Source organism: Hyperolius riggenbachi, chromosome 4 (assembly GCF_040937935.1).
Source record: "Hyperolius riggenbachi isolate aHypRig1 chromosome 4, aHypRig1.pri, whole genome shotgun sequence".
NCBI classification, from domain to species: Eukaryota; Metazoa; Chordata; class Amphibia; order Anura; family Hyperoliidae; genus Hyperolius; species Hyperolius riggenbachi.
Window position 1 is genome coordinate 433,751,676 of NC_090649.1, and position 14,910 is coordinate 433,766,585.

Consider the following 14,910-nt stretch of genomic DNA (forward strand, 5'->3'; position numbering starts at 1 on the left):
AAAGCCATCTAAATACTTTTGAATCTGGGGAAAAAATACAGTTTATGGAAGACTTCAGCCTTTGATAGTGAAGTACCGGGCTTTCCCAGTAGGTGGCGCATCTATTCTGTTCTTTCCGTAAGAACGGAAGGAGGGATATATTGAAAGTGGTTATGGAGTGCACTCTGCGTGCTGATTGGCTTCTGATTAGCAAAGCGCTCCCGTGACATCAGCAGAGCAGCAAAAAGCAGACAAATGCAAAGTGCAGTCTGCAAGTGAGGAAGCTGACCGGTGAAGCATAGATGAAGCAGGTAGCCTCCAAGCCTGACTAATGCTGCACATGGGACAGAGAGGCAGCAGCTGGAAGCAGGACATCAGCTCTGGCAATTCTGGATCTGTGGACATGACTTTCCCATCTCTCTGCCACATCTCCCATTCACAGCTGTAGCAGATCTCTGATCGTTCTGCAGCCTGCAGGGGTACTTTGCTCTTGTCTTTATAGATTTTCTTTAGTAGCGCCGCTTTACCGAACAGGAGATCAAATCAGAAGTTGGGACAGAAGGAAAAGTTGGGACTGGCTGCTTGGGAAGGAGATCGGTTTCCCAAAGAGTAGCAAAACATGTTTAAAAAGAGGCGGACTGTGTTAAGGATAAGCCCGGCTTACTGCTCAGAAACCCTGGGGAGGACACGGAGGAGCAGCAAGTGATGTGGAAGGAAGACAGAGAGCATCAAACTCTCATCCGGATCCCAATTCGGCACACAGGTACCTTCCAGCCCTGCTCTGCGCGCGGCCACCTGCCCCGCTGCCGCCGACCCCACTTTCTGCAGCGAGCATCCCGTCCCCACTAGTAGGTCGCCGACACTTTATTCCTGTTAAAAAACGTAAGCTTTCACACCTCGCCATGACATGTGACTAAACATACATTGAAACGCACTGCAGCTTACATTTTTAACAGTTTAAAAGATAACCTTGATTCATTTTTTTTTTTTTTGATTGGGGTTCATCAGAGAAATTTTAAGGGACAAATTATGCATGCTTATATCTGGCATGACAGAGACATTATCCTAGACAAATGATCAATTCTTACATTTGTTTGCAAATATATAGAACATTAGTATTTATGTATATTTCATAGCAACTTTGTCCAAAACAAGTAGTGGGTATTATGAATACATGAAACATTTAAGGGCTAGTTTACACTTGGCGCTTGGAGCACCGCTAGCCCGTGATCACGTTTGGCTCCACGTTCACGGTTTTAGATAAAAATCTGGCGATTCTGCACGATTGGCGCTTGTGATTCCCGTTCCATATTACGAGAATAACAGAGCAATCGCCCCAGAAATGCTGCATGCAGCGCGTTTGCGATTAATCGAAATCGCAACCACCGCAGTGTGAATGTATCCATAGGGATACATTGTAGCGGCGCAAGCGCTGAAGAATCGCCCAAGTGTGAGCCAGCCTTAAAAACTTTGCGCACTCAGGACGTCCAGCAATATAAATACATACAAAGTTGATGTGTGGTTTGAGACATCACCGATACTGGCGCATGATCCCATAATAAATGACATCAGATTAGGAAACAGTAGGAGGAGGTCCCTGTCTTGCGAGCTTACAACTTAGAGTATCTCTCAATGTTAGGGCTCCCTCCACACTGTGCATGTTGCATTGTGATACATTGCACATTGTGTGTTAGATGTGCTGTGCAACCAAACTGTATACAATGAAAGCCTGCTTTACCGCCACTGTGAATGTGCATGTTGCCTGGTAAAAATCACAGCACGCTGTCGCTGTGCGTTACTGTGCGTATACTCCTATGTACCATAGAAATATCATGTCAGCTCGTTGGGATGTGATGGTTTTGTCTTTTGCAATGGAAGGCAACTGACTCATGAATGAACGATAGTGATGGTTGCCAAGTACCCACTGATGTAGGTCATTTGGAAACATTCTCCGATGCTTTTGAGTAACTATGCCTATTTCTATAGTTTTGTTTCTATAGGATTTGACTTAGCCTAGGCACACATTGGGAAGTTGTGTTCTCTATTCAACAGGAGCACAACAAAAAAAGTCGTACTGCACATTACCACTGCATTGCATCGCATACAATAGGTACAGTGAAGCATAAAGACAATGAAAAGTATGCTTCCCTGTACCTGTTACTGTGTACATTTAGAGGAAACTTCTCCATGCAGTGCGTTATAACGCAACACATTACACCTTAACACTAACACCACGCTGTTAACGTTGCATAGACTTATAATTACAGTGCGGTAAAGAGCGTTAGAAGACTTTAAAATGCGCGACCTAAGCGCCGCACTGTGAACTTAGCCTTATTGTTTTCTGAAACTTAAAATTTACCAAATGTTTACGGAAGCATTTTTCCCAAGTATTTAAACATCACTAAAATGCTCTCTGGCAAAATCTTCTTTTGCCCCACTTTTCCAGTAAATAAGGAAAGGTGTTTGAGGGTGGCCAAGTAATACATGGTGGCAGGTCGAGAGACCAAGTAATACATGGTGGCAGGTCGAGAGACCAAGTAATACATGGTGGCAGGTCGAGAGACCAAGTAATACATGGTGGCAGGTCGAGAGACCAAGTAATACATGGTGGCAGGTCGAGAGACCAAGTAATACATGGTGGCAAGTCGAGAGACCAAGTAATACATGGTGGCAGGTCGATAGACCAAGTAATACATGGTGGCAGGTCGATAGTCCAAGTAATACATGGTGGCAGGTCGAGAGACCAAGTAATACATGGTGGCAGGTCGAGAGACTTATTAATGGGAGGGGGGGGGGGGGGATTGCATTGGAACGCATTGAAAAGAATGCAAATCCATATTCAATCATCTATCGCCTCCTGATAAATGCATTCCAATGCTGTATACACTTTTCCAGCAATTTTGAAAACATCCGTGTAAGATGAGCTGTGAAAAGGGCACTGTGAAAAGTTGAAGTACCCACTGAAACCATCAGAAGTAGCCCTACCCCACGCTGAGAACCTGTGATGTAGCCCTCTGCAAACTATATTTAATACAGGGCACTATCACTGGAGTATACACTTATAATATATATGCTCTTCTCTCAGTGGCTCACACACTTCTGAAGTTCAGTGAAAAGTTTAATCTTTCATTCCTCACCTCATAATAGGCTGATGTAGTTGCAATGGTATAGTAACACCTATACTGTAGCTCCAGCTCAGATTCTGCAGCTCACAGACACAACGCTTACTGTTTACATGTGCTCCCACCTCACCTCTGCCCAGCTGCCCCCTGTGTCTGATCTCTCCCGGGGCATCAGCCAATTTCCAGCACCTCCTAGAGGGATCAGAGCCTCCCCTGCAGCCCTGGCACTCAGCTCGCTGTTCATACCTGCGCCTTGTTTAAAGTGATCCTCTAAGGAGAGCACTATAGTAGCTGCCATTGCTGCAACAGTTTTTTTTTTTTGTTTTTTTTTTAAAACAAGCACACCCTGAGATTGCCATTACATATCTTGGCTTAGCTACAAAGTGAATGGAACAATTATCAGCTAGAATTCCATATTGGAAGTCCCAGATGAAAAGTTTGCTAGGCAGTCACAACATCAGGGCTCGCATGTTTAAAGAAAAAAATGGCAGCCATGATCCTTATAGGGAAGTTCCATTTTTATTTAAAAATGATATAGATGGCTGCTTCATCTATAAATATATTTCTAAAATTACAGTACAGTAAAACAGTAATCTTAAATTGTAGGACTTTGCAGTCATGGTGGCAGCTCTCTGTTTGGATTACAGACTATCCACCAGCTCCTATCTTGTTGCACAGAGCAGGAGGCACTGTTTTTTCTCTCTCAACAGTTGCACTAATCCAATCATTGGCAGCAAGTTTTGAAACTCCCACATGCCAGTTAGAAACCTTTTTGCTTTTTTGAATGGCTATGTTTTGTATGTATGTATGTATGTATCTATCTGTCTATCTGTCTGTCTATCTGTCTATCTATCTCTCAAGTTGAATTAATGTTTTCTTAACTGAATGGATTGTGTATTTTTTTTACCCCAACAAAAGTGGCATTTCCCTTTAAGAAATTCCTTTCAACTCTGTTAACCCCTTCAACTTCCGCTAGCCTGCCATGTGTCATCATTAGAACAGGTCTTCTAAGTAATGTATTTTGAAAGCTTGTTATTAAGTGTCTTTTATGTGCGTTGACCCGGCTATGTTTGCTGCATGCAGTTGTTTCGCCCAGGGCTAGTGTTACACTGTTTTAATATATAAAATAAAAGTGTACAACTATGTAGAAAGTAGTTACAGACTATTAAGAATGAGTGTAGTATCATTTTGTTCATCTATGATGTCATTTTTGGGAGCACGTTCACGGTGCTGGGATTTCAGATGTAGTTATAGGTTATTGAGCAGCCAAAGTGTTTCTGATTGGTCACCAAAACCAGCACAGAGGTGTTCCCATATAACAAACCAATGTTACCACCTCCATGTAGTATGAGGGTTCACCTACATGATCCGCTTATTGTAGTCAATATCTGTTGACTATCATATTACATGGAGATGGTAAAATTAGTCAGTGATTGGCCAATTATAATTGAAAGTGTATACCAGGCTTTAGTAGCATGTAATAATCAATCTGAGATCACTCACTCACTCACTCACTCACTAGGTACTGGTTCAGATGCCCCCAGCCAGCACCTACATTTAGGGCTCAGACACACTATAAGCGCTTTTCTGAGAGTTTTTGATTGCTGAGCGCTTTTTAAAAAAAGTTCTCCCATTTACTTGCATTAAAATAGTGGTAAACTGGTGTGAGGGCTGGAACCCACTAGAGCGATTTTTCTGAGCATTTAGGGAGCGATTCAAACCGCTAGCGATTTCCCTAAACGCTCAGCTAATGTTAATGGATAACCCAAATTCCACTGGAGCGATTGCGATTACCAAATCGCAAAACTCAGAACATGCAGCATTTTTCGCGATTAGCAATTAGCGTTTCTGCAATGTAAAGTATATAAACGCTGGCATTATCGCTCGTCAAAACCTACACAGAGCGATTTTGCAAGCATTTTTACATTACTGCACACTTTAACAAAATGAAAATTGAAAGGGCCAATCAGAATTAAAAACGCGAATCGCTACACAACCGCTGGCAAATTACACTTTTTAAAATCGCTACCGAAAACGTTCATGAAATCCCTTACAAACCGCTCAAACAAAACGCTAGCGATTGCGATTAGCGATAGCGTTTTGTAGTGGGTTCCAGGCCTAAAAATCACCGCGATTACATACGTTTTTACACATCCGCAATTTTATGCAAGAGTTTTGTCAGCGCTTTTTCCTGCGCATGGAAAGTCGTCAGTCAGGAAGTGAACTCTTTCACCGAAAATGAATACATGCAATGTATTTATTCATAGAAACGCTCAGGAAATCGCTATACAAAGCGCTTTGCAATTTCCCTATACCTCGCATTGAGCCAAAGCGCTCAGAAAATGGTACAGGCAGCACTTTTAAAAAGCGGATCGCAATTGAACCGCTCATATGTCAACACTCTTATAGGGAATCATTGCACAAGCGCTTTTAGGGCGATTTCTAAAGGGAACCTGTAGCGAGAAGGCTTTCCCCCACCCGAGGAGAGTACCCCCTAGGGGAGATTTTTTCCATTACAGATTTTCGTTAAAAACGCTAGTGGTTGCGCTAGCGATTTGTAGTGGTTTCCAGGCCTAATATCAAGATGATTAGTAGGATGCCAGGCAACTAAAGTAAATATGGCAGCCCTCTGAGTACCCCCCAGGGGACGTTTTTCTTTTTACAGTGTCTCTTTAAAAAGCGCAGACTTTTTGCCAGCGATTGTGATAGCCATTTGCGATTAGCGATTTTAATTCTGATTGGTCCTTTCAATTTATTTTACATTTTTTTTAGTGTGCAGTAATTTAACGTCACACACAAATCCCTATGTGCAGCAATTCAGGAGCGATTTGCCAGCGCTGTAATACTTCACATTGAAGCATAAACGCTCCCAAAATGCTGCATGCCCTGCGATTTTTGCGAATCGCAATCACTACTGTGTAATTTGTTACGTTTGTTTACATTGGCAAAGCGTTTAAGGAAATCGCAGGTGAATTTAAAGCGCTCCCTAAACACTCAAAAAATAACTCTAGGAGGTTCCAGGCCTCAGTAGTGTTTGAATCACCGACCTGAAACAAGAATGTGGCTAATACAGTCAGATTTTGCCAGAAACATCTGAATTGCATGCTTGTTCAAGGTCTATGGGTAAACATATTAGAGGCAGAGGATCAGCAGGACCGCCAGGCAAGGTGCATTGCTTAACAGGAAATAAATATGGCAACCTTCATGTCCCTCTCACTTCAAGGATACATGAGCGAAAAAGAAGACATGCTGATCTACTTACCTGGGTCTTCCTCCAACCCGTTGAAGTCTCTGTGTCCCCCGCTGACACCCACTCTTCTGGGGTCCCCTCTGTAGCGGGCAATGACCTGGCCAGGTCGGCACCTTCTGTGCATGTGTGAGTGCGAGCGTGCGCCACTTGGGGCTGCGCCCATGTGGCTCGGAGCGTTCTTACTGCAACTGTACAGAATGTTCCTGGCCACGTGAGAGCGGTGCGTGTACTCACATCACTATGGAGGGGACCTCAGAAGAGTGGCTGCCAGAGATCTCCATCCAAATCAGTTAATCACTACGGATGGAAAATATCGATTTGGCGGTGGGTCGGAAATGGCAGCAGATCGACGAGCGCTAGTCTAGCTTAGGGCACTCAGCAGGAAACCCTTATGGGGAAATTCCAGTAATGGGTGGTTAGCACCTTCTTGAAATGCTAGGTTTCAGACAGGTTGTAGTAAACTACGCCCACATAATTCAGCCAATCGCAACACTTCATGTTATATAGGGAGCTGTGATTGGAGAACTGTTACCTATGGTTTTCTGCTGGTTCCCCTGAACTAGACTAAAGCCAATCGACCGCCCCCCATAGCGGTCCACTGCATTGAGCCATGCAGTGCTGTGGTTAGAGAAATTTTCAATAGTTTTCATGCTGAAATCTATTAAATATCCATGCCTTGAGTGTGGCAGTAATAGCTCCTTCTCAGACCAGATGTGAGGGATCTATCTGATGGTTCAATCTGGTGGCCATCTATAAGTGTATGGCCATCTTAGCCTGTGCTTAGACAGATGCTTGTTAAGAGGCTGCTGGGAACATCATCAAAGGGAGTTGAGACCTGCATGTGACTACTGCCCCCATACCCTTGCACTATGTACACGGTGCCCCCAGTCATCTGCATGCTACCTCTGTTTGCTGTAGGAGTTACTTATGTCTGCTCCTCTTCCTGCTTCTCCTCCAGGTTGACCATGGTAGCTGGGATTCAGTCTCTGCTCCTTCTGCTGCTTTATCAGGTGCTGCTGAGTGGCTGCACTAGTCTAATCCCTGAAGTGGGGAGGAGGAGGTACGCAGAGTCCGGCCGGGCGTCACCCCAGGAGTCGCAGGGCATCCTCAGTCAGTTCGAGCTCCGTCTGCTCAACATGTTTGGCTTGAAGAGGAGGCCGACCCCCGGCAAAAACGCTATAATCCCTCACTACATGCTGGAATTGTACCACCTGCACTTGGCCCAGCTGGACGAGAACCAAGACATGCCCCCTATGGATTATCAGAAGGAGCGGGCAGTCAGCCGAGCGAATACAGTCCGGAGCTTCCATCACGAAGGTAAAAAAAAAGATAGGAAAGATGACCTATTAAACTTTGTATGACCCATTTTCAGGCTGAGGAGATCTCTGCAGCTATGTAGTTGATGAAAGGATTAAAAGTTCCAGCACTGTGGGACATGCTGGGGCTTGTAGTTCCTGATTGTTCCTCTGCTGTCTTATTGATAAAGTATTTATGTGTAATAACCATTCAGTTTTTTTCTTTTGTAAATTGTAAACTTTTCATCAAATGGCATAAAAAAACCTCTCTAAACAGTATTTGTTAGGACCAGTGCACACCAAAAACCACTAGTAGATCTGCAAATGCTAGCAGTTTTTGAAGCTGTTTTTCAAAACAATTCTAGGCATGTTTAGAGAGATTTTCTAAACATGCCTAGCGTTTTTGTATAGCTTTTTTATTATATTGCTACAGTACAACTGTAACTGAACAGCTACTGTAACAAACGCTTGAAAAACCGCTCTGCTCTAGCGCTTTTCAGAGCGGTTTTCCACTTTCCTATACTTAACATTGAGGCAGAATCGTCTCCGAAATCAGCAAAAATGCAGGACCCGAGTTTGCGTTTGGGGAAAAAACAAGCCGCTCTGGTGTGCACCAGCCCATTGAAATACATTAGCCAAGCGGTTTCCCCCCCAGCAAGCATTTTAGAAACCGCTCAGAACCGCTCTTGGTGTGCACCAGCCCTTAGTTCTGTTGTTTATCTATGGCAGTCAGAGATGAGCAGAAAATCTGACTAATCTGCTAATTCAAGTTTCACAAGAAGTGGAATTTGTAGGGACTGAACTGGAACTCTGTGGGGAATAATCAAGAGTCCAGATTAAGGATGATCAATAATATGCAAATATTTCAGTTTATGCAAATGTATGTACATTTTTATGCAAATATATGCAGCTTGAAAGAGGACCTGGGTGGGACTTGATTGGTCTGCTTTCAAGTTGCAGATATTTGCATAAAAATTTGCATACATTTGTATTTGTCCCTTGTCAAAATCTGCAGGTCCGCTTAGCAGAATTATTTGACTGTTGATTCATTGATCGGGGCCCTAAAAAGTTACAGTTCACGCCCTCCACATTTGGGTTTTGCCACAAATGGAGGTCGCCTGAGCTGAGCCAGGACTTTTTATGAGGCATATGCTGGGTACACACGGTGCGTTTCCGCACTCGATGCCATGCTCGATTCCCGGCTGCTCGATTATTTCCGAGCATTTCTGATCACATTTCGATGATTGTTAACTCGATTCTCATGTAAAGTATGCCAAATCGACCTAACGATCCATCGAAGCGCGAATCGGACATGTCGGAAATAATCGAGCAGCCGGGAATCGAGCGGGGCATTGAGTGCGGGAACGTACCGTGTGTACCCAGCATAAGGAGTAGTGTTGATTAATGAGATGCAAATATTTCAGAGTTCATGTAGGATTATGTAAATGTCTATGCAAATACAGGTAGTCCCCGGTTAGCCAACGAGATAGGAACTGTGTTCAGGAACACACTAGGCAGAAATGCTAGCGTTGTGAAAAACGCACATAATGTAAGTCAATGGGCCACATGGAAAAATGCATGTTTGCGTTTTTAAAATGCAGGACTTGCTGCATATTTTTCTAAAACGTACATAATGAATGTCAATGGCGACGCAGAGGTATTGCGTTTTTAGTGCTTTTTTGCTTTTTTTTTTTTATTTTTTTTTTAGAAAAAAAGTTTTGTATTTCTGCTTCCTGTTAACTTCCTAGTGATTAGCATAAAACTCATACACAATTTATATTAAAACACACGCAAATGCAAGAAAAACGCATGTGCGGAAAAAATACACAAAATGCACCAACGCATATGCAGCAAAATGCCAGCTTTCACACACTGCCTAGTGTGTTCTCACCCTGTAGGTTTATTCTTAGCCTTAATCTTTATTTGGAACTCTGTGCCATCTCTGTCCCCTGTGTCCCCCTGTGTGTCACCTCTGCCCCCTGTATCTGCTTGTACAAGTTTAAGGGCTCTTCCACACTAGGACCTTGCGTTTGATGTGATGTTCTGGTCGCACAACGTGCCCCTAATGCAAAGCATGTCACATTTGAAGTGTGATGTGAAATTGCCCTGCATTATGTGTCTCGCGGTGCGCCATTTTCGTTGCGTACTGATAGAACAAAAACGGCGCATGCGTCACATTTAAAAAAACAAAACATTACTGAGCATGTGCAAACAGTCCGTCGTAGTTAATAACGCAGAAAACGCACAGCATGCAGCACTTTCTAAATATTGCTACACGTTACGCACAACGCAACGTGAGCACTGTGAATGTCACACATACCGTATTTTCCGTCGTATAAGACGCACTTTTTCTCCCCAAAAAATAGGGTGAAAAAGTCCCTGCGTCTTATACGGCAAAGGCAGGGAATCCCCGACTTATGAACGCCCGCCGATCGAACTGCAACCCGCCGCCATGTCGGGGATTCCCTGCCTGTTTGCCTGCTCTGTCCTGCACTTCCATTACTAGTGTCCCCGATACATTTCCGTGACCACGTTTCCCTCCCACGTGTCACCGATTCCCTCCCTGGTGTCACCACTTTCCTCCCTCATGTCCCCGCTACTAACACGTGTCATCGCTAAAGTCCCTGGGTGTATCTGCAGCCCATGTAAATGAGTACATGTGTAGCTGCAGGCTCTTACCTCTCCAGCAGCGCCCGCGGGGATAGCCGACCTCTTCACCGCCGCACTTCTCGCTCTAGTGACCGCAGCTTGTACTGACGCGTCATCAGTACAAGCCAACACTAGAGCGAGAAGTGCGGCGGTGAAGAGGTCGGCTATCCCCACGGGCGCTGCTGGAGAGGTAAGAGCCTGCAGCTACACACGTACTCAATTACATGGGCTGCAGATACACCCAGGGACTTTAGCGATGACACGGGTTAGTAGCGGGGACATGAAGGAGGGAAGCGGATGACACGGGGGAGGGAAACGTGGTCACGGAAATGTATCGGGGACAGGAGGTGAGGCACCTGAGGACAGGAGGGGGGCACATGGGGAGAGGAGGGAGGGCACATGCGGACAAGGGGGAGGGCATTTGAGGACAAGAGGGGGGCATTTGAGGACAAGAGGGGGGCATTGGAGGACAGGAGGGGGGCATTGGAGGACAGGAGGGGGGCATTGGAGGACAGGAGGGGCGCATTGGGGGACAGCATTGGAGGACAGGAGGGGGGCATTTGAGGACAGGAGGGGGGCATTTGAGGACAGGAGGGGGGTATTTGAGGACAGGAGGGGGGCATTTGAGGACAAGAGGGGGGCATTTGAGGACATGAGGGGGCACCTAGGAGAACAGAAGGGGGCACCTTGGGACAGAAGGGGACATCTTGGAGGACAGCAAGGAGGACCTGGGGACAGAAGGGGGGACCTCCTGAGTACAGCAGGTGACATTTGGGGGGGCACCTGGGGATAGAAGGGGACACGAGGATACCAATTAGGGGAGAACACCTACAAGACGCTCCTGCCTCCTGGAACACTTCAGGTTTAGTATATATATATTTTTTTTCCCTGGTTTTTGCCCTCTAAACCAGGGTGCGTCTTATATTCCGGAGCGTCTTATACGGCGCGAAATACGGTACTTTGTGTTGCTGTGCGTTAGTCTACGTTATTACTTTTTATAACGTGCGACCTTAACGTCGCACTGTGACCAAGCCCTAAAAGCCATTTTTTCTTTGAATTTATTTAAATAGATTTTCTCAAAAAAAAAGTCCAATTTAATTTTGTTTTTTTGTTTTTTTACACTTGTTCCCACAGAATCCATGCCATTCAGTTTGGCTATTCGTTCATAAGTCAGTCGTTTGTAAAGCCACCATGGACTTGCTTGACTTTGTAACTCACAGACACTTTGTGATTTCTTGAAAAGTGGTTCCCTGGCCTCAATGATATTCCAGAGCTTGTGGTGATAGCGTAATTCTGGGCTTATTTCCATTGTGTGCTGCGTCTGTTTCCCAATCGGATGCACCACCCATGCTACTATGGTATGGATATGGCTTCTGGCTTTAATAAAAGAGCTACTGAGCTTGATACAGCAGGCTGTCAGCCGCTAAAGCCATTTTTAGCGATGACTTGTAATTTTTTATGACTTTTTTTATAAAGAGCTACTAATTTACTGAAGGTGGTGCCTGCTTCGCTTGGATCTCCACCCATGCTACTGTGAAACCAGATTGCATGGCACGGCTATAGATGCGTGTTACAAAAAAACCTGCTGCCATCCAGAATGCACCGGCATGCGACGCAAACAGCATGCCTATTGACGGATAGGTAGAGTTTCCAGGTCTAGATCGGATGCTGGGAAACGCTGCGTTTATTCGTACATAGTGGAAATGAGCCCTAATTATCCAGCTATCAGTCAATTATTAACTCTTGAATCTGATCAGCCCTGTGCAAATTTCCAGTAAGCTCTGCTATTTCTGGTCCCTGCAGATAAGAAAAAGAAAAATATCTGCATAGTTGTGTTGACCTAAAAGCTTTACCTCTAATCATCTCTCTGCACAATGAGGAGGCAGCTCAGGTCTTGCACTCTGCAGTGCGGCTGATTACTGCTGGAGACGGCTGTGTTCACTTCAATTATCCAATCATGTCTAGAGAAGTTCTTATGTTTGTTTGGATTTCCTGGCATGTGATTGGAGGTTTGAGTTTAGCGCTGCAACTTTGCTTAGTAACCTACCCCAGTGATTATGTGGAAGTGATTTATGAAAGAATGTGAGCAATGATGGCTTCATTGAAGCACCCAATCATGTAAAGCCTTTGGAATCCCTCCATGGTGTCTGATAACTGTAGATGGTTATGCTACTTAAGGGGCCCATACACTCAGCCGATTTTCTGGCCAACCGATCGATCCCGATCGATTGCAAATCGGTTGGCCAATCGACCGATCGATGGCCGATTTCAATGGATTTCCATCGAACTGGCAGGGTGGAAAATTTAGGTTGATCTGATGAGATTGCTTATCATTTTGCATTGGCCTTAATGGAAATCTGATGGCAAAAAATGCCATCAGATCGAATTTCAATAGATTTCAAACTGAACTGGAATTCTATCCTGGTAAAAAATGTTCTAAAAACGCATCAGATAGATCATCAGATGCATTTCTTATCTATCTGCTGCCAATCTGACGAGTGTATGGGCACCTTTACACACAAAGCAAATTCCCCGCCTGATCGACAGTTGATTGGATGGGAAGTTGCAATGTTTGTTCATGTCCAAAGTGAACCCGATCGATAAAGCGATCGATTTTTCAATTATTAGTGCACAAAATGGATCACTTTATCAATCGGGAGCAAATCGGACTGGTTGGAAATAATCGCCCGATTCCCGTCTGTCGGGCATGAAATTGCATTGTGTGTGCCCAGCATACAAGACAGACCTCCCTGACAAAGAGCAAGTCTACATATTGCTTAATAAATCTTGTAAAGTTGCCCATACACCAGATCGACCAAGAGACAGATCTCTCTCTGATCATATCTGATTGGTGAGAGATCTGTTGGGCAACATAATCTGCAGGCCGATTCCCAATCAATTTCAGCAGGAAATCTTTCAGGAATCGGCCTAGTGACGCCGTCCCCCAGTTTAAAATGTGCCCTGTGCATGAATACTTTACATGTTGGTGTCCATGACAAAACAGATGGCGCTGACCCAACCCCCTCATCTTAAATGTGCCCCGTGCATGAATGTCTGCCGCTGTCTCTTACCTCTTCCTCATACATGCGTCCCACGTGGATGCTGGCGTATATGTGGGCTCCTGTGTGACGTCATACATGTCCCACATGCAATATGTCAACAATGGCGTGGATCGGGTGTATGTGAGGAAGAGGACGGGCGGGCACTGGGGAGCACATTTTATACTGGGGGGGACAGCCCGGCGTGTTCTGTCGTGTTCATCGCTTGTCCCGATATCGCACTCCGTCACATCGCTGTGCACCCGATTGAGCATGATGGCCCGACATCTTGCAGTCGGAGCAATTTTGGGTACCTGGAGTCGGAGTCGGTGGTTTCAATAAACTGAGGAGTCAGATGATTTGTGACCCAAATCCATAGCCTTTGTAAAAATTAGACTGAGTCGGAGTCGGGGCAATTTTGGGTACCTGGAATCGGAATCGGTGGTTTCATAAACTGAGGAGTCATGTCGAGTCAGTCGGATGATTTTTGTACCGACTTCACAGCCTTGTCTTGCAGTACGTCTGATTGATAAATGTGACAAATTTTCGGGCCAAAATTGGCATACATTTTCATCAGATTTGATTATAATAATCGAATCAGATGGTAGATTGGCCACCAAGGCACCTGATATATGGCCACCTTAACACATATACAGGCGTAACGAAGTAAAACAGGCAAGGGATGAATACTGATTTAAAGTGTCCAAGAATTTTGCTCATCTGCTCCACTACCGCTAGCACATTTTTGTATATGAAACATTTGCTGAAATTAATAACACAGAAAACCCAGGTTAGCCATAAAAATACTGGTCACGTGACCTGGGTCAGCCTCTCTAATTAAAGGTGCGTTACACATGTACCATTAGGCTAGGTTCACAGTGGGTGTTGCGTTCCCTGTAAAAGCAGGGCCGCAATGGCAAAGTCACGCTGCACGTTAACCATGCAGTGCGTCACATACAGTGAAGCACACAGTCAATGAAAAGTATGCTTCACTGTTGGTGTTAAGGTGCATGTTTTCCGATAAGGCACTGCATGCAATAAGTTGGATACTGCATACCATTAGATCGAAGCCCACCGGGTGCACTGCGAGCATCGCATTTGTTTTTTCATTGCAGTGTGGCTTTCTACATTATAATACGGTTTTTACTTTGCAGCGCCCCACTGTGAGCATAGCCTTAGTTTGGCCCATTAAAATAGACCTCAATCCTGGTGGCGGCACAGCAGGGAATGTGCACTGTACTGTTGCTATGGGAAAAGGAGGGAAGACTACACTGATCACAATGGAGCGGCTTCTGTTGGGTTGGGTAAGGAGCAGAATAGTGCGCTAGGGCCTTGCTGTCTTTATTTATGCTTGGTTAAAACAAACTAGGGGGACACCTGTACACACATTGGATTCTGGGCACCGGCAGCTGTTTGGAGCCATCTTGGTCGGGTTTTAGTATTGATTGTGTATGTATTTTTAGTGCGAATCAGCGGATTTCGGCGCGTGGCTCTGAGAGCCGAGCGCCGAAACTGGGCGCCCCATAGCAGCAATGCCATGCTGCGCGGGGCGCGTACCGGTAATTCGGGGCTCTGGC

The 14,910-nt window shown here is 45.0% G+C and overlaps 1 protein-coding gene across 1 annotated transcript in view; it reads left to right on the plus strand.

The window, feature by feature from the left end:
* Positions 1 to 280: 280 nt before the first annotated feature.
* The window catches only part of BMP2 (bone morphogenetic protein 2), a 53,737-nt gene continuing 39,107 nt past the window's right edge, over positions 281 to 14,910 (plus strand). Inside the window, exons 1-2 of the mRNA XM_068279624.1 lie at positions 281 to 742; positions 7,310 to 7,668. Coding sequence (XP_068135725.1) covers positions 7,317 to 7,668 — 352 coding nt within the window. The 5' untranslated portion in view covers positions 281 to 742; positions 7,310 to 7,316. The remainder of the gene's footprint in view (positions 743 to 7,309; positions 7,669 to 14,910) is intronic.